The sequence below is a fragment of the Gallus gallus genome, chromosome 2 (genome assembly GCF_016699485.2).
Source record: "Gallus gallus isolate bGalGal1 chromosome 2, bGalGal1.mat.broiler.GRCg7b, whole genome shotgun sequence".
Taxonomy (NCBI): Eukaryota; Metazoa; Chordata; class Aves; order Galliformes; family Phasianidae; genus Gallus; species Gallus gallus.
Genome location: NC_052533.1, coordinates 97,611,988 through 97,638,919, shown reverse-complemented (window position 1 = coordinate 97,638,919; position 26,932 = coordinate 97,611,988). Strand labels below are relative to the sequence as shown.

At 39.1% G+C, this 26,932-nt stretch overlaps 1 protein-coding gene across 3 annotated transcripts in view; it reads right to left on the bottom strand.

Annotated features, from left to right (window-relative positions):
* The window catches only part of PIEZO2 (piezo type mechanosensitive ion channel component 2), a 395,935-nt gene that overhangs the window by 6,067 nt on the left and 362,936 nt on the right, over positions 1 to 26,932 (bottom strand). For all 3 annotated transcript variants that reach the window (XM_040696651.2, XM_025147821.3, XM_046938004.1), the window contains 15 exons: positions 24,699 to 24,874; positions 18,291 to 18,458; positions 15,898 to 16,290; positions 14,492 to 14,750; positions 13,796 to 13,978; positions 13,352 to 13,604; positions 12,509 to 12,641; positions 11,896 to 12,043; positions 11,571 to 11,785; positions 9,198 to 9,356; positions 7,795 to 7,942; positions 5,118 to 5,306; positions 4,583 to 4,675; positions 2,787 to 2,959; positions 1,133 to 1,249 (listed from right to left, as the gene is read on the bottom strand). In XM_040696651.2, coding sequence (XP_040552585.1) covers positions 1,133 to 1,249; positions 2,787 to 2,959; positions 4,583 to 4,675; positions 5,118 to 5,306; positions 7,795 to 7,942; positions 9,198 to 9,356; positions 11,571 to 11,785; positions 11,896 to 12,043; positions 12,509 to 12,641; positions 13,352 to 13,604; positions 13,796 to 13,978; positions 14,492 to 14,750; positions 15,898 to 16,290; positions 18,291 to 18,458; positions 24,699 to 24,874 — 2,807 coding nt within the window. The remainder of the gene's footprint in view (positions 1 to 1,132; positions 1,250 to 2,786; positions 2,960 to 4,582; positions 4,676 to 5,117; positions 5,307 to 7,794; positions 7,943 to 9,197; positions 9,357 to 11,570; positions 11,786 to 11,895; positions 12,044 to 12,508; positions 12,642 to 13,351; positions 13,605 to 13,795; positions 13,979 to 14,491; positions 14,751 to 15,897; positions 16,291 to 18,290; positions 18,459 to 24,698; positions 24,875 to 26,932) is intronic.

Here is a 26,932-nt window from a genome sequence, read left to right as displayed (position 1 = left end):
CCTGTGGCCACAAATCAGATCAGGTGGCCTTCAGGGATAAAGCATTGGCCCAGCGATATTTAGAGATTACTGCAGCAATGTAAATCCCAGTGAGCAGGCAGAAGGGGAAGAGCCAGACTCTGTTCGAACTTGAGAGGCACCACTGCTATTAATGTTATAAGGCCACATCCATACAGTAATGTTTGATATTCAGATGAAGAGAATGTTCTTATGTCTTGTAAATTTCCATTACAGGAAAATATCTGATGTCAAAAGTGTCTGCAGATGTTACCCTTTGATCACAGTGATTTAACACTTCCTTTCCAATCTAGTGCCATTCAAGAATAACAACGAGGAATGCAGTTTGGATGGTTATTTAGAACAAAACATTCATCAGCATGACTTCCTCAAATCAAGTTCAACTCAAGTAACTCAGAGGCGAGTTTAACTGTGAATATACTGTAATGAACTTGTGCTTATCCAATAAATCAAAGAAAAAAAAACCTAATAGCTTCACCACGTTTGATGGTAGAGTTCCAGTATTCACAGACTTCTTGGCCTTCTTTTACTACAAATAAATAAGCCTTGACCTTTTAGGCAATGTTATTTTTCTGTGACTTCAATGCTTTTGGCCTCTGTAAATAAGACTACAAAGCTTTTTAGAGGTGGTTGATCTTGGAGAACTCCCTGATACTTTACAGTATGTCTAAGCTTAGAGTTGTGCTTGCAGAAGGGTCCTAAAACCAGAAAGATTAGGAAAAATCTGAGGATTCTTGGAGTTCTGCCAACAATGAGGAAGGAGTAATAGCCTAAAATTTGAAGATAGGAAGTTCCATGCAAATATGGGGAAACACTTTACAGTAAGGGTGATGGAGCACTGGAATAGGCTGCCCAGAGAGGTTGTGGAGTCTCCTTCTATGGGGATATTCAAGGCCCACCTGGACTCCTATCTGTGTGACCTATTTTAGGGTACTTCCTTAGGAAGAGGGTTATACTCAATGACCTCAGAGATCTCTTCCAACCGCTGCAGTTGTGTGATTCTGTGTGGATATATGGGCAGACAAATAATACATCTGCACAAGCCTTGCTTCCTTAAGAAATTAGTATTAAAAGGAGTAGGTTAGCATACACATAGGCAAAGAAGATAACTTACACCTTTTCCAATGGCTTTCCAGACATCATTGTAGCAATATCTCTTCTGGTTTTCTCTGGTAGGCCAAAGGTAAGTTTATCTGATGCGATTTCTGCTTTGGCACCAAGAGTGAGATTTCTGTTTTAAGTAAAAAGGAAGACATAGTCAGTCTACACTGAAAGCATAACCTGAACACTTGCTCACTGAACACTAGGGCTGGCTATCTAGCTAGTCTGACCACAATGATCAGCAAGTATCATGCACCCTCCCTACTTGAGATGAGAATGTAGCTGGACCAGGATCAGCTTCTGCACACTGCCTTTTGTCATGCCCTGTGGTCAGGATGCAGCAAGAAGGCAGGACAAGCCCTGGGCTGCTGGGGACTGCCGAGAAGTTCCCCCAGCAGATGACACAGATGATGGGTAAGGGCAGAAAGCACGTATGCTGCCTGAGTGATACAAGAGATCATCTTACAGCTGCTTGCGGTCTCCTGGCCTAGGTGAAAGACAGCAGTTTCCCTTTACAGAGCAAAAGTGGGAGGTCACTGTGGTAAGCCTTTACCACTTTCAGTCATTTATGGTTGCAGTATAATCCACAGGATATAATTTGAGGGTGAAAAAGGTCTCTTTCAAATCCAGTGTATGAATGTCTGTAGCTATGCAAGTATACTGGCAAACTGAGCAGAGGCATTACAAATTAATATAAGGTTCAGAAATGGATGAGGAATGCAATTCACTGGCTTAATACTGCATGCTTCCAGAAAAATAAGGAGGGTCAAATAAAGTTGAATAAAAAGTGCAGATCTGTTACAAGCCTAGTTTTGACTGTGAAAGGACTGACCCGGTATATTCAGAACTCCCACTGTGATTCAGCTGACCTCTTCTTGAGCACAGTCTTTTGCTGGGGACAGCTATAGCAACCAAATGTCTACTTCCAAAAAAACTCATGTAGATACCAGGACTGCAATGGCAGTTCATTTCCAATTTAGCCCAGCAGTCCAAGGTGTCAGTCAGTAACCAAGAAGCCACCATGGTGACTTGTTGTGCTTCAGGCTGCATCCAACTACTGCATATTTTAGGTTGATTCTTGCAAAAACTTTATTGTAAAGTACTATTTCACTGAGGCCAAATTACCACAATAGGTAAAAAGTCTCAACAAAGTGGATCTGTGTCAGGTAGCAGAACAATGGCTCCATGTACACATGTATTTAAAAAATAGCTTTTTATCAGTTTGAGATTCCTTTAAAAAGAGGGTGTTTGTATTTTCGTCTTTGGTTTTCTGCCTTAGCTATGTCTAAGTCTTCGGTTCCCATAAATGACTACAAGGTTGTTGTTTGAGGCAAAGTTTATTTGAACATCTCAATCTAAAACAGACTGATGTGTTTTTACTTTTCCCTCCTCCCCCTCAAGTCCTATTGAACTGCTCCCTGTTTTTTCTTTTTTTTTTTTTTAAATCATCTACTTGGAAGTGGCTCCATTTCTCTATTTATTTCTTGAGAATTCCTATGTAACAAAGTCACCACCCTCTGCCTCTCTCCCTCTTACTTTTAAGAATTTTATTTGCAATGCAGTAGAATCTGCTGAAAAACTAAACAAAAACATGCAGTGTGGAACTGTTCTGTTCAAAGAAAGCTTTGCAAATGATCCATCAGACTTACAGCAGTCATATTGATTACCTTTGAATGCTCCATGAAAGTACTACAGTGAACTCAGCTGAAAAATCCAGCAGTCCCTGTATCATTTTCTCTCTACTGGGAGGGCTGATGGTCCATAAGGAGTTTGAATTCCCTTCTAGATCTGCTAGGGTTATATCTTCTTTTCCATAGCCCTCTAAAAACTGCAAAGCAGCCTGTAGTTGCAGAAAAGGAAAATAAACTTCCAATGCCATGATGTTTACAAGACATACAACCATATTTCCTGATCAGGAAGAATTACAAATACTTGATTAATCAGAAGTGCATTCATTTACATAGATTGCTCTGTCAGGTACCTGCTGAGGCTTTAGATGAGGAGGGGAATAGACAAAGCATAGCCAACCCAGGAAGGCAAAACAAAAATGGCCCTGCAGTTCAAAGAATAAATACAATGGTCAAGTTGGCCAAAATGAGTTTGAATGTTCATCAGGTATACTCTGTAGAGTACATTTTATCTTGAATCCTTTCATTTCTAATATCCCCCTTGGATACTGGATCTCTGGATCCAGTAGGCTCTGCTCCTTTCAGTCCACACCAGTCTGACATGTGCCTCTGATACATCATGCAGCTTCACTTAAACCCAAAATAGTCCCAGATCAGGAGGGGATATGACTGTTTACATGGGTGGATAGTGATAGGACAAGGGGGAATGGTTTTAAACTAATACAGGGGAGGTTTCAGTTAGATATTAGGAGGAATTTTTTCACTCAGAGGGTGGTGATGCACTGGAACAGGTTGCCCAAGGAGGTTGTGGATGCCCCATCCCTGGAAGCATTCAAGGCCAGGCTGGATGTGGCTCTGGGCAGCCCGGTCTGGTGGTTGGCGACCCTGCACACAGCAGGGGGGTTGAAACTAGATGACCATTTTGGTCCTTTTCGACCCAGGCCATTCTATGATTCTATGATCAGCACAAAATATAAGTGACTGTGCGAACATTATGCCAACCCTTGCTGCTGTGGATTGGCATACATAAGCAGGAGGCACAAGACACCTGGCACCTCTTAATAGTTTTCATATTTTTATTTAAATTGTACTCTGTCTTTTGTTAAGCATCTTTCAGCATGGAAAGTCTGCAATTGATAAGGCAACTTGAAACCATTGGCTTTCAAAGTAGATCACGATTACAATATTACTGTTATAACTCCTGAGCTATTTGGTAGCATCTAGTATTAAAAAATGTTAATTTTTGAATGGGCTAGAAGGAAACATTTATCTTAAAGTGGTATTTGATCAAAACACATTCACTTTAGTAACACAACAGTTTCTGCAAAATACCAATTTTTTTTTGTTCTAGAAAGTTGAGATGTCAGGCACAGTGCACCACGAAATAGGGAGACCATGTTTAAACTACAATATTCTAATGTCAGAACTTTTCCAGGCCATACACACTTTCTTTAACAGCATGACATCATCCGGTGGAAGCCATGTGCACCGTAGGAAGAAGTATGGGACTTAAGAGTGCTAACAGTAGTGTGTCCCCAGAACACATTTTTGTCTTTTAGAAGGAAGGTTTTTATTCAGGTGACAGGAAAACTAGGACTTCTGTCTTCCACGATTTTGTGCAAAGATGATTTGACTAATTGTAATTTGTCTCTTTATAACGCAGCCCATCTTGACAAATGATCTGCCCAAACCTGTACTAATGAGCCTTTATGTACACACCTTCCAAATGATGGCAGTGTTGCTGACCACTTGACTACATAAACAAACCACACAAAAAGCCTCCATAGAAACATGCATACATTTTAAAATAATGAAGTAGTCTACATTTCACTTACAGTGTTACCCCTATAGCTTCCCAGAAATGCACTGAAACCAGTCTGATTCAAATCCTTGAGCTGACTCTGTTGAGCACTCATTGTAAAAATAGGCTGGGAAACAAAAGAACACACACTTGTCACATTTACTTCACATCAGCTGCTACACAGACAGTACAGCACCCTGAGCATCACAGTCCATCAATCCAACAGAAGGCTATGAATGTATTCCGCTAAGAAGGAAGCTACCTCCACTTAATTATCTCACATTCACCATGGGGACCTGCAGGCAGTTACCTGAGTCTCCCTGATGTAGGATAATTTATTCAAGTTAAACTGCCAGTAGGTTCTGCTTTTAACTGGCAAGGGAAGGTAATATTTTACATCAATCATGAACTGATGTTTTTATATCCAAAAGGGATCACTCGTGGGAGTTTGAGTGTTCTCTGGCATAAGCCAGGAGAGTTTCAGTTGGAAAATACAATGCATGGAATAAGGAACAGCGCAAGGAAATACAGTGCAAAAACAGACTTCTTTTGTCTGTCTTCTTTTTTACCTGATAACCTCCTAGAGTTATTGTGATTGATACATCTAGAGGCTTGTTGGTGATGCCTGCAACAGATTTGATTAAAGACATGAAGAGCAGTGGGAACCAGACAATACAAATCAGCAAGACGATAATCATGCCACCCATTCCATACTTCACAACCTTCTTTTTCTTCTGGCCTCTTGGTTGGGGATATCTCTGCAAAAGCAAACAGCAACGGTTTGATGAGTGAATGAGTCTTAAGGACTCCGGTCTTCTGCTGGCATTTGTTACCCATCATAGGGCCAATTATTTTGAGATTTTTTGCCAAGCCTGCACAGGCACCGAATTTTGGCAACTACAAAGAAAAGTGCCAAATAAACCCATGTAAAGTATGCATCTGGTGTGAAAAATATCATAAACCTCTCTTGTTTTGATTCTTCACAACCATAAGGATGGGAAAAATTGGGTAGAGTAATTTGAATGCTTGATCTCAAACAGCATAAACATAAAATTTCAGGAAACAAATGTAAAATAATAGCAGCAACAGTATTTCCTCAAAACAAGAAGATGACCCCCTACCAAACAAACAGACAAACAAAAACAAAAACCCAACCCCAAACTCCACGATATTGGGAATGACCGTGTTCTTGCACTTTTCTTTTCAAAACATTTTATCACAAACTTCATCAAGGCAGAATTTCCATCATACAGCTTGAGATGCTGCAAACTATTTTGGGGAAAAATATATTCCTTTCCCAGCATATACATATACAATATGTATACAATATATATACATGTATATATACAATATATATGACATGTACAATCAGTAGGACTATTATTGCAGTATTCTACAGACATCTTGTATGTCATGTACAGTATTTCTGAGACTTGTTCACAGGTTTGATCCAACCTGCACCAACTCTATTTGAATATTGCCTCAATCTTTGTTGCTGTTTCTAAAATCTTGACCGTGTTGACGTGGGATCCTTCCCTTTCTTAGCTTCTGAGACCAAAAATGGTTTTGCTTTTATCCTTCTCTCTAAAAAGCAGATCATACAGCAATACTGTTCCCCCTTGCCCATAATTCCACCCCCCTGTTATTGGCCTTATGATTGAACACTTCCATACCATTACCATCCTGTAAAATGCCTTATCGCAACTCTAATTTATTGTGGTGTGTTCACTTACAGGATTGAACACTGCACGGTGTTTTAGGATCTTGCCTTTCACACACTGCATACTACACGTGCAAAATAAATATGCAGTGAATTGTACTGCACCTCATACACATGCCAGGAATCTGGCTTCAGGAAATTGTTCTTGCTTTCCAACACGAATCCATAAAGCCCTCAGAGAGTATTAGATTTGTAATACAATGCTATATTTAAAACAAATTAGCTACTTTTCAAAAGCATTGTATCAAAGCATTTGTCTTGCACTGCAAAATACTGTTTTCATTAAAATATCATATCAAGATTGCCCAGGGGCATATTATTTGTCTGTATGAGATTAGTTCAGGTACCTTTAAAGCTGTTACAGAACAGCTCAGAGACTCTGAGAGCCAAAGAACTTAAGCGTACCACTCAATGTGAGGAGACAGAGAGAATTAAACAAGAGAACAGTACTCATAAAGTTGTTGGTAGTTATGTTGCTACATGGCACTAGCACACACATGCAAACTTAGACTTGGAGGTTCTATGCTAGATGTAATGCAGAGCAATCCTGTTGCAAAGTGAAAAAATGCAGTATGATGGATGGTCAACGTAGAACAGGATTATTATTTCCAGCCTCCCAAAGCCTCTGGTGATGCTCTGTTCATGGCAGAAAGGTAAGCCATACTGAGAAGGCCTGTCTGTGAGATTCATGTCCACCTCACTTCTGAGTTAATTTAACTGACATACTTGAAAAGCAAGTAAGTGCAATTAAGAGATGAGATTATAATAAAAGTAGTAATACGTCAGTAACACAAACACAGCTGTTTCATTGCAGATGGACAATTTCTGACTGGATGGGTCACTTTTAAAAGAATGCTTAATTTCTTTTTCAAATTGGCAAAATAAGCAAGCATATGGTTGCAATCTTTATAGCGGTTATGAGGAATCCAGAATTTGCAAGTTTAATTTGAGCTGAAGCTTAAATGATTTTAAGAGACTGAAATTTTAGTCAAACAAATGGGTTTATCTGTTTTTCTGCATTCTTTTTGGGTGTGTGGGGACTCTCCCAGAATCAAGGAACCAGCTAAGTTCCCTCTGTACTTACATGAAACAAACATTCCTGAGACCTACACCATGGAGGCATGAAATCTTCCTTGACATGACTTTTCTTTGGAGCTGCAGTTTCCCTGCTACTGTGGGTTACTCATTTAAGTAGTTATGGATAATGAGAGTGTGTGAATACTGAGTCTTTCACTCCTGGCCTTGAAATTCAGGCATGCAATTAAACTAGCAGCCACATGTTTGTGGAATTCATCTCGATGGTGGAAAAATCAGGCACAAAGGAAATTGAAATTTCACTTGCATCGACTGTCAGCTAACATAAAGAACTCAACAGTCTGAATATTTCCGAACATGAGCACCAGGTGTATCTGTTAACAATCTGCATTTATGGTGGATTTCCAAATTATTTAGGGACTTGTGATTACTTTCCTTCATTTCTGCACAGGGGAGAGGAGGCCTGGATCACTCATATGGATCTTCCTCACCTTTTCTGACTCTCGCCAGCACTTCAGGATGAATATATGAGCATAGATATCTTCAACACAGATCCAGCTGGAGAGACTGAGAGTGGTATCTGTCCAAACCCAGTCCATTACTGCTCTCAGCTCAGTCAAAAATGGAACCAGGCGGAATCTGAAGGGAGACCACAGCAGATAGTAAAACATGGTGGAACTACATTAGATAAGCACAGTAAGTATACATGCCAGAAAAAGGAGAACAAAATGATTACTAAAAAGCAGTTTAATTAGAAATTATGGAGTCATAATTAGAAATTATGAGACAGTGTGGCTAATACTGGTGTTTTAAAGGTGATATATTTTGCCACAGCTTACATTCCTCTTGGATCCCTTGTGAGGCAATAAACATGCTTTGGCACCATTATACCCAGTAGCTGTGTATGGGATACTGATGCAACAGTACAAGACAGACTTCCTGTGTAAACAAATTCCTCTCCTCTGGGAGCACAGAGGAACACAGCCTTTCCGCAGGATGGTGGGACTTCAATTTATACCTCTTTACACCACGTGGTGCATTGCCTTCTTATAGTAGATGGGCGCTCCTCATCTGCATACAGGATTGAGCTTTATGACTCAGAATTAAGCAGCAGAAGAAGGTGGGCTAACAGGAAAGCAACATGCACATAGCAGCTTTCCAAAGTGCATCCTTTAGTACTTCCACATTTTTCTGCTTGGCCAGGTCATAAAGACTGCTTCATGTGAAGAAAACTTTCTTCTACAACTTTTCCTATTGGAGTGACACAAGCCCATACTGAAAGTATTTGGAAAAGGCTGAGATTACTCCAGCTTTTCTGTGAAATACATATACGCTTTGAACTAGCTTAATCATAACATCATTCACATTCTGAGGCTGTCTGTTACTTGCACTTCTAACTCCTAAAGAGCTTCAGATGTGCAGCACTTTACAAAAGGTACACAAAAGAAACTTTTTTTTCAAAGTGAAGATTTGATTTCCCCTGTTACTGTCTATCTCTTTATCCTCCTCCCCACCTGTAGAGGTAGAGGCTGTAGGCCTGCTCCAATTATCTCTTTTGGGATTTGATGCCTTACTACTTTTTAGGACTGCAGAACAAATAACATTACCTGTTGTCTACCAGGGCATGCAGCCTCTATCTTTGTATCTGAATGTCAGACTGATAACTCAGACTTCTAGCTTCAGGGTAGGAAACTGATATTCCTGACATTTGCATTCCTGAAATTGTTTTTTCTGGACTACGGAGGACATGTGGCACATACGGAGGAATATGCTGTGCACGATTTACTGTTTCATTTCCAACAACTTGCAAAGAAAAGTCACGAACAGTCCCAGCATCTGAAAAAGGGTCCTCATCTTAAGGAAGAATGGAGGAGGGCAGTAGGTTTACACTTACCCTTGAAATAAGAACAGGTTCACATAGTTATAACTTTTTGTGAGGAAGTTGCCAAGAACACGAGTTGGATATCCGCAGCGTATCTGATATGCTGATAAGCCAAAATAAACACATTTCACAAAATACCAGAGCTGGGCAACGGTGTTCTGGCTAAATTTCCTGTAACAGAAAAGACAAATAAAGGAAAATGATGAGCATCGTATCTGTATAAGACCAAATTATCTTGAAATGTTTTGAGCTCCTGGCAGCTTCCCTTTCCTGAGAATATGTGAAAAGCCTTTGGCCTCTGACCTCAATGCACTGGTGACACAGTATTTGAAAGAATTTGGATGAGGAAGTCTATAAACAGCATCTGCAGTCACCTCGGGGTCATGGGGAAGAGAATGGGAACAGCATCTGAGAAGAGCGAGGGCTCTAGAGGTGCCTAGCCACACCACGTGAATGTCAATAATGGCACATCTCTTGTGAGTCATGGGTTGACATTGCTTTTCAATTTTCAGAGGGCTAACATTGGCAATGACTACATAGAATTAATGGATATTTTTATTCATGGATGTACCTCCAATGCCACGAACTCATACAAGAATTTAGGTTTGTCTTTGAAGAGAAGTCTTTTCCATCAACCCTTGCTTGAATAAGGTCTAACTATACCTAATCATTCAGGAGCCTGTACAGCTCTAAGTATCTCTGAGGATGTAAATCTCACAGTCTGTCTCTGCAAGTTGCTCCAGCGTTTGACTACTGTCCCAATGAAAAGACTTGTTATCGTATTTAGCTGGAATTTCCTTTTCTCCAACTTGTGGCCTCTTGCTTTATCAAGGTACACCTCTGAAAACAGCTAAGCTTCATCTTAATGCTCTGCTAATAGTTAGATGAAGAGAAGTCATCCTCTTCTGCAAGATGAACTTTCTGCCTTAGCCTTTCCTCACATACCATATGCTTCACCCCCCTGCCTATCTTACTTAACATTTGCTGCAGCCCAGCTTCTGACTGCAGCTTAATAACATACTAGAACTGCATGATTGACAGGCTTTGTAAACCAGACATGACCCACTGTTTTCAATCACATCCCACAAAATTATTGTGATCAAAAAAATTGGCATGGGCTTCTAAGAATCAGCATGACTTATAAAGAACACAGGAGTTTCAGATGCAGATTTAAGATTAACAACATGAGATAAATATTTCATGAGTTCACACAAAATATCAAAATGATTTTATTGCTCTTTCTTTAAAGTCTCCAAATAAAGTCAAAAGTTTCATCTCAATTTTCAGTGTTCAGTGGATAAGAGATCCACTTGAAAAATAAACTCTTAAAAACAGGGGTGCAATTATTACTGTACTGAGGAAAGGGAAAACAATCCATTTTTAAGAGGAAAATAGACTTATTCTTTCTCCCTCTTTCTTTTTCTTCTTTTGTTTTTCTTTTTCTTTTTTCTTTTTTTTTTTTTGGTGTACGTTATGCCCATATTTTGTTTTTTACCTGTGAAATAACTGTTTACAAAATGAATTGTGTTCAGGTGACACAAATTCCCTACACTGTTAATGGAGTAAGGCAATTTAAAGTCCTAGAGTGGAGTTAGCCAAGAGCTAAAGAGGGAACAGTATCATCTCTGCAGTGCAGATTGCTTTGAGCCATGCAATAAGAAATGTTAGATTTTCAAGTCAATCTGATCAGGGATGTGATACAAGATTTCATGCAGCAGGCGACAATATCCACACCACCTCTAGAGCCATGTGGCAGTACCAGAGGAGAAGTGCTCTTCAGAAGAGACATGGCATTCAGACCTTCATCAGTCTAAGGAGATTTAAATTCATATATTCCAAAAGAGCACCAAGTTACAGGTTACTCTGAGAGACATTTCCCACTAAGTCGTCTAAATCAGTGTGCAGCCAGAAAAGCAAGGTTTCTCTTGAGAAACTAGGGCATAAAGGTAGGAAGGCACGACACAGGTAGAAGGGGAAAGGAATAGAATTCTGACCACTGCTCCTAGGAATACTTTAATTTGTATCCAGATACTATCTCATAAAGGATGTAAAACAGTCTAGGGAGTAAGGAACTGAAGTAGAGGCCAACATTCTCGCAGTTGAGTACTCAGTAACAGGCCAGTTTTCTCTCACCTGCTTTGTTTTTGAACTAAGTTGAGAATATTTTGTTACATACTTGTACACTCTAGTTCCTTCCTCCTCAAATTTACATTGGCCACAGCTAGTGCTGTGGAAAGGCACTTTGACATCCTGTTTAGGAATGAGACCAAGAAGAAATTCGTTCGTGATTCCAAAGCTTAGCTATAGCTATCTCAAATTCATATTCAAATAACTTGGTACAGCATCCGTTTTCAATGAATATTGTATGATTACAAGGGCTTATACCTTTCTGTCACTCCAGGCAAGATAAAGAACATCCAGAAATGAATCCCAAAAACAAGGATGACCTGGAAGATGACCTTTCCCATGACAGTCTTTTTGAGGTAGAGCGCTCGGTCTACCACCATGGTACCAAACTGAATGAGCACCATCACCAAAAATGCCTCTGGAACCTGGTCCTCTGATAATGAAGAGGTAATATCTGCTGCTGCAGAGTGTTTCTGAAAAGAAAAATGTAACAGAGTGGTTGAGGAAGAACAATCACATAGTACTGAGCAATTATGGCAAGGCTCCCAACCAAGGATTTACATAGATGCCCTCCGTGACATACCCCAAAAGCCCAAAATCCAAAGACAATGATGATGAAGTCCACTGTATCTGCGAGGAACATCAGCACATATACATCAGTCACTGCACTGTAGTCTGGATGAATAAGATTGTAGAAAAATTGTCTGATGGGCACATACACTTGGAGAGTCCTAAAACAACAATGACCACAATGTGATTTAACAATGCTGTAGCTTGTATTGAATAAAAGAGTGACTGGAGGTGATATGAGTAATGCTTGTAAAAATACACTTTTACGCTTCTCTGACAGCCTTCACAAACTTCACAGACACCAGTTCCTTGCTGCTAAAGCATTGTATTAGCATTTGTTCAGTAGAAATATGCATAGTCACCCAAGCCAGTTCACAGAGGATGTTTAACTTTTCATCAGATAGATGAACACCCCTGCAGTGCTGTTTGAACCTCTGCTCGTTTGTCTGAAGTTCAGTTGGTGTGACTTAAGAGTGAAAGCGTCCCAGTATTATGAATAGTATACATATCCATTCATCCATTTGAATTAGCAGAAGAAGTAACCTTCACTCTTTAAAACATTTTACTCAATTAGTCAGCTGTTTGGAACCTCCTCCCAGGCCCACCCAACTTCTCACATTGCTCACTTTTTAATTGTAAAGGCTTTGGCTTTGATCATTTGCTCTCGAAACTTTTCCATAAGAAGTTCTTTCCTAGATTTTTGCTTGATGCTTAGCACACTGCTCCCTTTCTGACTGCTGTTCCTTGTACTGGTGCTTCCTGAAAAAAAGGGGGAGGGAAAGAGAAGAGAAAGAAGCTAATTCAGAGTCAAAGTTTAAATGCAGAAATTAGAAAGTAAGAGATATGAAGAATTCTACCTCATATCAAAGTTCTTCATAAGAAAGATGCTTTGAAATAAATTCTTACGGTAATTTATTTCTGATACTTAAAACCCTGAAAACATTCAGTTACATGTTCTAGAAGAAGAGTGATAAAGGCAAAAGCTTGATTAGTCTGACTTGGTCATCTCAACTGGAAGTATACATTCAGGCTACTGCAAGCCCATCTTTTTCACAAGATGGGAAAGGTAATCCCCTTTAACGTCCTTAACCATTTTTTTTCCCACTTCAAGTTCCATTGAATGTAAATATGAAAATACATGTGCTTTGAATTCCCTCTAGCTGGGGATTATGCTAAACCAGAAATTCTGGATCTGGGCCACACTGGACATTCCTTTCCCAGCTTTTGGATAATGTCATTTTAAAAACATAGTGAATCACAAAGTACAGCTCTTCATTTGAACTTTAAGAAGGTTTGGAGTATGTTCAAACACAAAGATATTTTGCTTCATATCCTATTTCCTCACTGAGGAGCAACAGTATTCAGTAGTTTCTGGGTTCTCCACAGCAAAAGGCACAAAGTTTCAGCAGAATGATCCTATGGGAAATGAACATTTGCTCTTAAAATCCCCAAGACGCTACAACATTTACCTCTCTTAGATCTGTGTGAGGAGAAGCTGGATCTGTGAGAAAGCTGTGATGCACTGCTGGAGCTCTTCCTCCTGATTGCTGTCTGCTGCTCAGGGAAGTGCACATGGATGGACTCCACTGATGCTGCAAGATTGACCGATTTCAGAGACCCAGAAGAGTCTCTCCTGCCTCCTGGCAGAGAAAGCTCATCATCAGTATCTCCTTTATTACTGGAGTTATCCCCTTTCTCATCTTCATCCCACAATCCATGGCACTAGTGGAAAAAGAAAAGGAGAGCACTTCAAATTTATACTTACTGTATTTATGTGTATTTATGTCACAGTGTTTATTGCAAGCATTTATCACAGTGTTCACCAGGGAGACAACAAATTCATGGTGTTGAAATATAACTCGAATGACTAACAAATTAAATACAAAATAAAAAATCACATGAACTCAGCTCACCTTTAAAATGGATCTGTGGAAAAATAAAGCAAGGAGCTGAACAAGATCATAGTGCACATAGCCCTCTTTCTTCTCTATCCCAATAATATTGGGTGGATGATAAGGTTTATCTTTTGTGTAATCCACATATTTATTCCAAGGAAAGAAGCCAAACTGGAAGAAGTACTTGATGACAATGGCTACCTGTTCAGAAACACAACACACTTTGGGTGTTTTCTAAGCATGGCAGCCTCATAACAATAAGAGAGAAAGATGACTACATTGTCAGCTTTGTGAGATGATTAGCAAACATTCATCAATACAGAGGAACAACAGTTTATGTTTCTTGAGTCATACAGCCATCAAGGACTAAATTCAGCATTTACCAACAGATGGTGCTCAGTGGTACCTGAGATGCCACAGGCAGTGTATACTGTTGCTTCATTACCAGCTATTCATTAGTTATTTGTAAACAGGCTGTTTTTATGATAACTACTTTACATGCCAGAAAGGATGTTGCCCACAGCAGTGAAGAAAAACACAAACAAGACCTTCTCATGCCACAGATATTGCTAAGGACTTAGCAAACATTTGAATTAACAGAAAAGGCCAAAAACCACTGGACCTTAGACATTAGAAACAGAAAAGAGACTAAGCAAAGCTTACAGCTTAACATTTTTGTGTCTGACATACAGGGTAGTAAAAACAGCAGCCTACCTCAGTGTAGACAATGGCAGTCATCCAGAAACGTTTGCTTGGTCGAGGGACAGACAGCATGGCCCAAAGAAAGATAAGGATGGGCAGCACCAGCGTTATCATAGAGGCAGAGATCATGTGGTTAAGGATGATGACAAAATAGCAAACCATTTCTGACCGGGCCACCAGAGTATTGTACAGCGCATAAATAAGAAGCAAGACTCGAGGCTGACCAACATAGAATTTCTCTGATTCCTCTAGCTCATCATCATGAAACATCCTGTGAGGAGCAGAGAAGTGCAAGTGAAATTCACAACAGCTGCTTTTAAAATTGATACTATTTCCCTTTTTGAAAAGTGACAACATTCTGCTGGTGACAATAATAGAGGGGAAAAAAAAAAAAAGGGATGGGATTTAGTATTATAATCAAATAGCCTGAATCTAAGCTCTCAGAACTTAAACCAGAATAATTGGAAGTGCTCTTCTGTTGCTTTTTAATTAATCTGCTAAAATAAACACAAAAGTCAGAAAGAAACTATTATATAAATTTCACATAATCAATCCTCTTCGCTTTTCTTAAGGAGTGCCCTGGTCTAAGAGGAGATTTAGCTGGAAATCCAAAAGAAGCATGGACAGTCAGAAGACAGGATTCCACATCTACAAAATCAGATTTATGCCTCTCTTTCTAGATACTGTCAGGTTGAAAAGTGATTTAAGATTTTGTCTTTGACTTCATAGAATCATGGAATTGTTTGGGTTGGAAGAGACATGACATTAGAAGTCATCTTATCCAGCTCCAACTTCATGGAAGCTGTCCCTCGGTTGAGTCAGGACAGAAAGCAAAGGAAGAACAGTGAGTCTCAGTGAACCTGAGACCGCTGGCACTACTCACTATGTTGCCCGAGGGGCAAAGAGGGAGCATCCTTATCCCTTAGGAAAGCACTCAGGAAAGTGGTCTCTCTACATAGCCCTCAGATCCTACTGACTTAAATATATACTCTGTCAAAGGTCAGAGTTTCCTTAATAGTAACCTAAAAAAATTAAAAGAGAAAAATTTTCCCAGATAGCCCTGGATGAAGTTTATTTGAAATCACAGCTGTCTGCAGAAGAGAAGCCCCGTCTGTTCACAAGGAATGTTTAGAAAAGCTCTTGACCCCATTACTGTTAGAGTGCAGAAATCTGATGCTAATTGGAACAATTAGCTATGGTATCTGGGGAGAAAGCATAGAATTTTTCCAACATGGATTTGAATCATTTTAGAAATCTGTAATTAGAGCAACTGCACAGGAAATGAGCTTCTTCCTTTGAATCAAACTTAGCACAAGGTCTCTATCAACAATATTGGCTTGTGTCGAGAGAAAAGAAAAGGAAAAAGTCAAAACTTGACAAACTGGGACCAAAAATTTCACCCACTCCAAGGTCCTTACTTGTTCAGAAGCAGCTCACTAGCCGTTAGCTCGTGCGTCAATGGAGGGAGAATTGCATCATTAAGTCTGTCCGTCCGGCTGTCATCTGGGCTCACCATCATGAGACTCTTTCCAGCTGAGTCATCTGGGGAGCCAAAAGGAAGGTGTTCAAAGCTGACAGCTTTGCTATAGGAAGGTGGTGCTTCTGCATTGCTGTCCACAGTGGAGTACAATGGTACATCGGTGTCGGGAGTATATGCAGCTCCTTCTGAACCCAGGCTATAATCTTCCACCTCTTCTTCATCCTGCCTTGAAGCAGAATGAGCTCCTTCCTCTTCATGCTCTCCTTCTACCTCCTCAATGGTTTCTGTCGTCCCCTGACGAGAATAGAGCATGGTGACCTGTGTAGGCTCGCTGTCAGGGGCAGGATGAAGGGAGAGAGTTGAGTCTTATGAGGCTCTTCTCCAAACAACATTTCTTAATTGTACCTTTATGTAGACAGCTGAGCAATGCCACTGCACTCCTAGGCCCCCAAAGTTCACATAATTCAACAGAAAACAATATGCTGCTTCTTACACAGATGGACCCTCTGGGTCCGTTTGCCTCTGAATGGCCTGCCAATGAACCCACTGCCAATGTGCCTCCTTCTCTTTCCACACCAGGAAAGGAGAAATTGTCATCATTAAGAGAAACTACACCAGTTTTCTGAAAGCAGTTCAAACATTCTGATCAGAATCAGAACTTCTATTACATTTATCTAAGCATGCTCTCTGGTGAATGATAGACATCTGTCGTTTTCCTTCTAACCATGGTGCTTTTAACAAGCCTATGGTCTCTGTATACACCTGGAAAATCAACTGAAATCTCACATCATGTCTGATTCTAAGAACAAGTAAATTGCAAACATGGAGAAACACAATCCAGAGTACAAAGCTGTTCCAGTAAAATGGTATCTTGCTTACCTTCAGATTACCCTATGTTCTTCATTAGTCTTCATTTTTTACCTTACCTGCCTGCTCTTCTTCCATATGGGGCTATTTTCTTTTTCAGCTTTTCAAATCCATAATCACTTTCTCTCCTAATGTCTCTGCTCTGCAATGCAGCTGATGTAAATTCATGCAGCTTGATGATTCCAGATGGGAATCTGGACACCATCATTTTTTACATATTTTTTTGGCCTTGCTTTTACTCTTTTCTTTCCTCACAAGTACTTTGTCATCTCTCTCCTAGAACATGACTCTTTCTCTTTTTTTTCCATCTCCAAAGGTTAGACAGGAGGCATCAGCATGGTGTCTTTTGTTAGCTGGATGTTCTTGTATCTCAACAGAAGCAAATCCAAACTTAACATAGCTCTGAGGAAATGAATGAGGCCATGATTTCACATAAATTAACATCTTTCAAGAAAAACCTGCACTGGCTAAGCCAGTTGGCACTACCATCTCCTGCCAAAATCCCAAATAAAGTTCCATCTCTTTCCTTTTACACTTCTTCCAAACTTATTTTGGATACATGAGACAACTTCTAATAAGAATTTCTAACGGTATTATTGGGATGTATATTTTGATGCTCCTGTTAGCACTCAATCTGGTTAAAAATGCTCAAAAACATAAAAACCCATCACTTCAAAACTGATCAACACTGAAAATTTATAAGCACTTAAAATTCTGAAAAAGAATGATCTAATATGCCTCAAATTTCATATTTATATTACTGGTTCAAACACTGTTTTTATTTCACAATGCCATATAAATCCCTGAGTTTGACCTGCTAAGAAGTGAGTGAGTGGCTCTGAACTGTTCTCTTCCACTGGATATTAATAATATTCACTATCTTTTCATTGCGATTTTCCTTTTATTAATTCCAACACCTCACAGACTGTAAATCAATGCTAAGAAATCAAAACATTTAAAAATATTTCCCATGTGGGAGAAAACCAGGAACTGAAAGAACAGTGCCAACACTTGCCTATCTTAGTTTCTAAAATTAGACACCCAAGCCCATATTTAGGATAACTGATTAGCTGAGAAACTTCACTTCCAGCTTCCAGTTTCAATAAGAACGGGCATCAACTCGGTACCTCTGAAAATCAGTCTCTTTTTTTAACTGAATAAATACAGACTTAGAGGCCTGTTTTTGGATAGCTATCTTAATGTAATAGAATGGCTCTTAAAAATACGTGAATAAAGAATGAAAATCCAAAACACGGAATAAGAAGTGAAGAAACAAAGGAGTCCTCGATTATGACTCTGAGTTTTAACCTCAAAATCATGCTACAATACAGAAAGCAGTTAAGCTCTCATTAACCATGCAAACCACTCTGTACACCACGTATCTGCAAATGCACATTTATATACACTGCAATAAGTATAATAGTATGGGTAAAGGAGTGAACGAAGCATGCATGAGTTAAGCACCTTGACACTATACTGCCACTGTCAGCTGATGAAGAGGACATATCCATGCTCTGCATTTTACGAAGCCTAGGTCGAGCGCGCTCACTTGTTTTAGGAACAGTGTCTGGTCCATCTAAATCATCAAGGGTTGACTGCCTTGAGAACAGCATGGTTGCTTCAGTGTAGCAGCTAGCAGCGCAAACAGTTATAAAGACAGTGTTAAATACAAATGATATCACTATACACAGTTCAGTAAATGAATGTGCTCGCCATGCAGCAAAACACAAACACAGAGACAAAAAGTTCAGAGAGAAGATAAGGATTTGTATAGTCATCATGTAAATGGTCATATTCATACAGGGGCTATAGAAGGCTAACACCCATATATTCACTGTTCAGAGACATGAAACCAACACGACATAATATATGGTTTCAGGGTGCACCTACTTATGTATAAACATCCCACCACAGGGATGTTTATTTCCTCCATTTCTCCCCTAGAATTTCCAAACTCCCCCCCGATGTTTTGGGAAGTGACTTCCTCTGTACAAATTCTCTTTTATTAATGATATGCTATGCCGAACCTTTTTACACAGGTACGAGCCAATTTCCTAAAAGAGCTCTTTAAACATAATAAGCTTATATTCCACAAATAGAAAAATAGCTGTCAGATATTGGCTAATCCTCTTTCCAAACCAAAGAGCCAAACCGGATACGTTACTTAGCCAGCAGATGCATGCCAAATATAACCTGCTCTGCATGGGATGGCTTTCATTTTGATATTTAGTAGTAAGCTATGATGATTCTTTCCAGAAGATCTCATTTATTTCAAACACAGCTTAAAAACTGTTTTAAAATCAGAAACATGTACATCTTGAAAGGATATGATAAACCCTTATCTCCTTTCATTTATCAAATACAATGGGACACCAGAGACACACACTATACATTAAGCATTTATGTGTTACTAGAGGAAAGAAGAACTGGATGAGTTATGAGGAAGAAAGTACATGTTTAAATACAAGCATACAACATAGCAGTAGGAAAGAAGCATACATATTAACGACATATGGTAGGTAAAATAATTATTTCTCCTGTAAAAATCTTTGAAATAGACAGATGTCTATGACGTAAGTTGAGGGACTTGGTGTTTTGACACATGCAGTCACCTGCATGAATGTCAGAACTAATGAGAGAAGAAAAGATCCCAAAGCATAGGATTTACATTATACTTTTCATCTTTCTTTTGGTTCCATCTGTGCACCTCAGCAACAGCAGTTCCGGATTTGCTTCCCTGGCAAACACTGAACGTGTCCAAAGCACAAAGTATGGGGAGAGAGGTCACAGGGGAAGTACAACGGCATTTTTTGTGTAACTTCTGTCTTGCTAGCTTGAAATAAAGAGAAAATTGCTGGCAAAAAGTGACTGTTTGCCACTGTTGCACTAAAGCAAAAGGAGAGGGAAAAGGCTAAGTATGTGCAGCAAAGAAGTACTTATTCTTAAGCCTGCATACACTAGTGGTCTTTGACAGAGTAGACACAGGTAAAACAATACTTTGCTCCTAGACTGGACAAAAAATACCACCAAGACACCCGAAGTACTGCAAATCCTTTCATTAAAGTCGAGACTAATGGCAGAGGCATGCCTGTCCTGTCATTTCATTTGGCTGAGACCCTTTATAAACCACTTTATTATGTGTTGTGTACACAAATGCACACAAGTGTCCTCCAGAAGAAACCTGCAGGGCTGTCTGCACAGCACAGGGTTTTGATGGGGCAGCTTATATGGGAATGGGAGATACATCCTGGAAGCCTGATTCAGAAGAATGAAGGTCACTGGGAACTTTCTATTACGTATGCACTGAAGTGTTGCCACCAGGTTGTACTATCAGTAACATTTTGGTGCTAGAGAATAGGAAGATGGCAGGAGGTAGATAATTTACTTTAGTAGACTGCCTTCATGCCTGTGTGCTACAGTATTATCCACATGTCGTTTTACATCTCAAAGGTTGATTTTATTATTTTTAAAAGCAACACCTCTTCCTAAGTATTTTAAAAGCAAGCACAGTCCATCTGGAACTTTCCAAGCACCAGAAGCAGAGCAGCTATTGAAATCAAAGTGGCTTGTACCCAATCATATATGGAACACATATCAATGGAACACATTTCATCTGTCCTTCATTAACAAGTGAGACCCGACCTGGGTCCCAGAAAAAGAAAGGTAAAAACTTTTGTTAAGTGATATAAAGAAAAAAAGAGCCCAGATTTAGTCCTTTCACAAATTTGGCTTAGGTAGCTGTTTTAACTGGAGGAGAAAATAATCAGATGAAATATTGATTGAACAGCTACTCTAGAACTTTCACTATCTGGAGGTGTGTCTGAGATGACACCTGTAGCACAATACATATACTCTCTATAAACTTCCTCAGGAACATTCTTCCGCACATGGACGAAATGAGAACTCCAGTAAAATGAATTGATTTACATTTGGGAGAGCTGGCGTTGACTTTGTGATTGACAATCACATAAATTTAATCCAAGCATATGTTAGAATCACAGAATCACCAAGGTTGGAAAAGACCTCCAGGATCATCCAGTCCAACCACCCACCTATCACCAATATTTCCCACTAAACCATTTCCCTCAGTACAACATCTAAACGTTTATTGTACACCTCCAAGGTCAGTGACTCTGTCACTTCCCTGGGCAATTTGTTCCAGTGCCTGACCAATCTTTCAGAGAAGTTGTTTTTCCTAACATCCAACCTGAATCTCCCTTGGCACAACTTGAAGCCATTCCCTCCAGTCCTATCACTACGTAGATGGGCGAAGAGGCCAACCCCCAGCTTGCCACTACCTCCCTTCACGTAGTTGTAGAGAGTGATCTTCCTGAGTGACTTTTCAAATTCATTAAATTAGAGACCTTGAAAATTCTTAGCTACTTGATATCATTGAACAAAAAGGAATTTAAAACTGAAGGTTCATTAAAAGCCCTGACTGAGCTCAAACATTTTATATAGTATAGTATATCAGGTACCAATTACAAATGGGGATATATATAGCAGAGATGTTTTTATCCTGTGAGTGGGAAATTTACTTTATGCCTTCCCTCCTGTTAAACAAATTTATCCTTCTCAGAGAATTTAGTACTTAAGAGATCTGCCTATACATTTTTTCTCTCTTATTCCATGATAGTTACTGTCTGGCATTACCTTTATGAGCTAATACACTTCCCACACCTGCCAGCAAAGGACCCAAACATTTCTTATCACACATGCTCCTAAGTCAGGCCTAGGTCCAGACCCAAAATGAGACTTTCCTGTCATAGTTTCTCCTGCCTCCCAAGGCAAACTTCTTCAGTACTCTCTCCTCCATGCCATTCCTTCTGACGTGGTGAGGGAAGCACAGACAAAAAATGGGGTCTGATAAAACCCCAACCACACCTGTATAAGAGGGACAGGGGGTCTCACCTTTAGCCCCTGTAAGGGCCTACACACAGCCAGAGCTGACAAATGCAGAATTATTTGTGAAGGAATAGAAATGAAAACGAACTGAGACAAATATAAAACTCTGGATGTCCTGAAATCTGTCCTAGGCTCTGCCTCTGCCTTCTATTTCATAACTGCAGATCATGAAATCTACAAGCTATTTAATCTAAGAAGCAGCTCGTCAGTCAAGGCTCTAACATGACAGCTCTCAGTCTCTTCTGTTGGTGCTCATCAGAGCTTTGTAAGAAATATCATCAGTATCTTCTTCTCCTGTCCCATACGAACATTGCACTTTACCGCCTATAGAACACATGAGAATATTTATACATAAAGAGAAGACAATCTTATTATGAACACTCCACCAAATCTCCAGCTAGTATACAGTAAAAAGACTGTGGATAAATGAGAGCTAAGTGCTCCCTAGTTTAAGAGAAAATCCCACAAAGGATAATCTGCAAAACTCCTTTTAGAGATATATACAGTATAGGAGCAACATCCCTGAGGAAGACTTAAAAGAAAAAGCTTTGAACTTCACAAGAAATTCACAGCTCCCGCAACTGATCAGGTGAATTATTATCCCTGTGAATTACCCTTTGGAACACACTGTTCAGAGCACTGAAGGCATACCTACAGCAATTCTGGTCATAAAGAACATGTATTATTATAATAGAATAGCTTCTCTGCTTCTGAAGTCAAGTTTTACTTCCAAACTTGCCCATCTTACTCATACATCTAACATTTACAGCAGAATCTAGTGTAGGGCAACCAATGTATTATCAGAATAGTGGCTAGAAACCCTCTACCTCTTCCTAATGGTTTTCCACTGCAATCCTAGATCAGTGATCACAGGGATGAGTTAGTGGAAATTATTACTTTGAAATGCAAAATATCCTCTTCTTTTGTTTGGGCAATTCAAAAAAATTAATTCACTTGATAAACTTATATGAAGTTTAAAACACTTGACATTTCGAAACAAGCTCATAAACTCTTGTAATTCCAGGAAGGAACATGCAAAGGTGCCCTAATAAAGAGATGGCACAATCATTTAATCAACAGACCCATTTTTTGCTTCCTCTAATTACTGGTCATTAATATTATAGCAGATGTGGACAATTTGCAAATGCTGACAGTGCAAGAATATAACCAGAAAGAGAATTCAAGATAAGAGAAATCAGTCACAGCACTGCTTTTGCTATTCCTATGTTAATAGTTCCTGTGACGTCTCCTGGGAAAACAGAAATGACAGCAACATGTTTGCAACATTTGCTATATTTGCTTTAACTTTTCCTGTTGCATAGCAGCTCCACAGAATCACTGAATTCTCTGAGTTTGAAATTTGGAAGCATGCTCAAAGTATGGTGACAAATAAGTCATCATTCTGAAAAAAAAAAAAGTAATTGGATCTCAACACTGGATACCATTTCATTGAATTTACACATAAAAATAGCAAGATTTGTCTTTCTTGATTATAATTTATTTTGGAATTGGGTTCCCTTCACTTCCACTTACATTTCTTGCTAACACTGTTATATGGTTATGTTAGCTTCTTCTACCTATAGAAAACAGTGTGACCAAAACCTATTTAATGAAAGCAGGACTGCTATTAGTATTCCTTGCTTAATTGAGACTGAACTTTGTGGAGTTAAATTCTGCCCTCCAGATATCCAACTGACTCCAAGTGAGCTGGTAATAGAATTTAGCTTTACATTTTTCTCCTGTAATCTGACTCCAATAAAACTTTGAGACAAAACACAAAGGTGTTGCTTGGTTGGGTAGCTAGCCACCAAAAAAGATTTGCTAGGATTTGATGTTTTTACTGGAGTGAACCTCTCATAGGCCAGTGTGTACCCTGGGGAGCGATTTGTGAATATTTTGTTGAAGCACAGTACTCACAGGTACTCTCTAACACTTACTTTTCAATAACATCAGAAAGGAACGTAAGCCCTCATTATTTTTAGTCTGCTAATATGTACCCATATGTCATTAGTGAAAGCTGAGCATACATTGCTGTACACAGAAGCTACTGAATCTGTAGGGTACATCAAAGAAAATGTGACACTGCTACACTTCAGAGAATGGCAGGACAGAGCAGAATGCAATGGGATATGAAATGGCTTCATTTCCAAAGCCTTCCTTTCTACCCCTCAAGATGCTGTTGCACAATTTCTGCAGTCTCCTAAGAGTCAAGAACACCAGGGACACAGTGGGAACATGCTGCCTCTGTAATGGAAGGAAATGAACACTTGTACCCCTGTGTGCATGGAGCAGCAGGAATGCTCAGCAGTTTCGGAAAGGGCCTTGACAGTATCCATCTTCAGAAAAGAATGAGGAAGGTGGCTTTCATAAACAAGTATGTTTGTTTGATGCACAAACTGTGTTGCTCTGCTAGACTGTAGTCATAATAGTTAGGATATCAAGCTGCCCAGATGGTCTGTGGGTGTGAGAAAAGGATTTTGTTCCCTCAAACCTCAAATTTCTCTCAATTCAAAGCCTTTTTTTTTTTTTTTTTTACCTCGTGCTTAACAGAAAATAATCTATTTTCCAAAGGCAAAATATTCATCATGAATGACGGTGCTCCAAACTCCAGGCCTGAATTCCTTACACAATATTCCATAATCATACTTAGCAGTCTCTTATTTTTCCATTGCTTTTGACAAGATCAGAAGACCTGTCAATGACTCCTAATTCTATGGGAGTGGTGAGTGTAAAAACCACAGAAAGCAATGGTGCAGTGGAAAAGGACTTAAGTCATCTGCTTACAATTGAGTGCATCAATGTAAAGGAGCAGTAACACACAGAAGAAATTTCATTATTCAAACAGCATGGATCAATCAAAAGAAGTGTTCAACATTCATTGGAAAGTTCACGATACTAGAGTGTTATCTAAAAGTACATCCATTGCACAATCCCCCAATTTTTCAAAAAACAGAATTAGTTGAATACCTGGAGATACTGTCTCGAGAAGCTGCTGAATCTAAACTATCCATTCTTTCAGATGTTTGCAAACCAGAAGCTTGCCCAGGATTTTTATCAATTGAGTCCAGTCCTGACTCCTTAGAAAGTTTCATCATATGGTTCTGGTAATACATATGGATGCTCTCCCGGGTAGGAACGTTTCCCTGTGAAAAAGAGAAGAGGTAGAAGTACGCGGCAAGGGAAGGTATGTTCATCAAAGAATGTTCAAAAAGCCCACTTAGGTGCAATACAGATCATTAAGTGTGAAAATGAAGTATGGGCCGAAACCTATGCATAAAGCTTCAGCAAATTTGAGACTGATCATTTAGACAGCTTCACTGAAGCCAAGAACAATCATAGATCTTATTAGCAGCCAGTAGCAAATTTTTAAAACAGAAACAAATGAAACAGGTCCTGTGTAAATTGATCTAGACCTTCATTTGTGTCCCAAAATAAGAATTTGCTCATGAAGTATGGATGCATTTGATAAACTGGGAAAATCACATTGATGATGGAAGCTATTTACTCCTTTTACGTGATTTCAAGATCATGAAAGGGTGGTTTTATTAGCTGTCAACCAAGCTTGGGCAAAGAATCAAGTCTTTCTGGCTATGGTACTGCCATAATGTCAGAATGCAAAGACTTGCAATAAGAATAAAACTGACAATTTTATAGCCGTTTTTTTTCTTGACAAAAACACATCAAACTCAATCCACTAATAGCTTCATAGACTTCAGAAGACACACTGAAAGAAAAGATTGTTACTCCTGAACAGTCATTGTCGTGACATACAATGAAGCCTTATGCAAAGACTTTTTGCAATTAAAATAATAAAACTACTCTAACATACATATCATACTTGCTTTAATATTAGTTATTTGTACTTCAACTCTGGACCTTGACACTGTCTCATATTGAAAATTTTGATAATCTGAAGTTGCATCAGAAAAAAATTAAAAACAAAACCTGAACCTTAGTTTTTTAATATGATTGTGTACACACTTTGCTCTTTCTGCAGTAATAAATCTTTGTGTCAATCTTTATGACAACCTGCCTTTGAAGTTACAGCACCTAAAACGTACTATCTTTATTGCAGGTCTGTGATAGAGGACAAGTGCTAGGATAGCAAAAGTGCCCCACAACTGATAAAGCGAGGATTCAATTTCAACTTTGTAGAGTTAAATGTAGAACTTCAGGAAATCAGACCAAAAGAAGATGCTGAGGAATAACTTCCTAACATCAAAAATAATCTAATAAAAAATATTTCCAATAAATATCATAAGAATCATCTACCACAAAACCAGGCTATCAACAGGTGATCAAGGCATAAAGAGGTGTAACTGGACTGGCAACTGGACAAAAAAATAACTTTTTTTTTTCCCACTTCTCTTAATTGCAGAAAAAGTCACTGACGTTGTCAATGGAATAACTTGAAAATCATGGAATGGCTGGAGTGATTATTTTATAAAATATCAGACTGAGAACAAAACACTGACTGGATTGTGCTCACCAAAGAGCTCTGCAGGAAACAACAGTTGAAATGGTCTAAGTGATAGAGACAGAGAAGTTGACACTGATCTGAAGATCGGTGGCTTCAGAAGTGATCCCGATAATAAATTTAGCAGCCATGAAATAAAGGCGACTATATTACTTGTGCTAATCTTTCAGTAAAACACTACGAAAACAAAATGTTTTTTTCTGTACAAAGGGAGGTAATCAACTGGTCCTCCAAGGAGTTTTAGTGTCTATGTAAGGAGGAAAATAGCAAGGTGATAAAATTTGCAGACGAAAAAAGAAAATATTTAGGATGTTCAGCTGTGAAGTTGATTGAAGCAGTACTGAAGTGCTTCATAAAACTAAGTACCTTGGTAAAAAACAGCAAATTAAATTTTTTTGCTAATAAAGGCAAAGTGTAATGGGAAAAAACAGGCTATATAACGACAGGCTTTATGCCTAATTTTCTAAGTCTCAAAGGTCTTGGAATCTGAGTGGTTAGTCCCCTGAAAATCTTTAGTCAATATTAACTAAACATTGAAACACAACTCTTAGATCTTACTAGCAAAGGAAAATGTAATACACTTCTGTTCAAATTTGTGGCTCACCATTACCTTAAAGTGTCTATAATTCAGGTCATCCAGTCTTAATAAGGCCATATTAAAACTGGAAATAATATGAAGGATAATAAAGATTATTTGTGCCATAGGATAGATTTCACGCGAAGA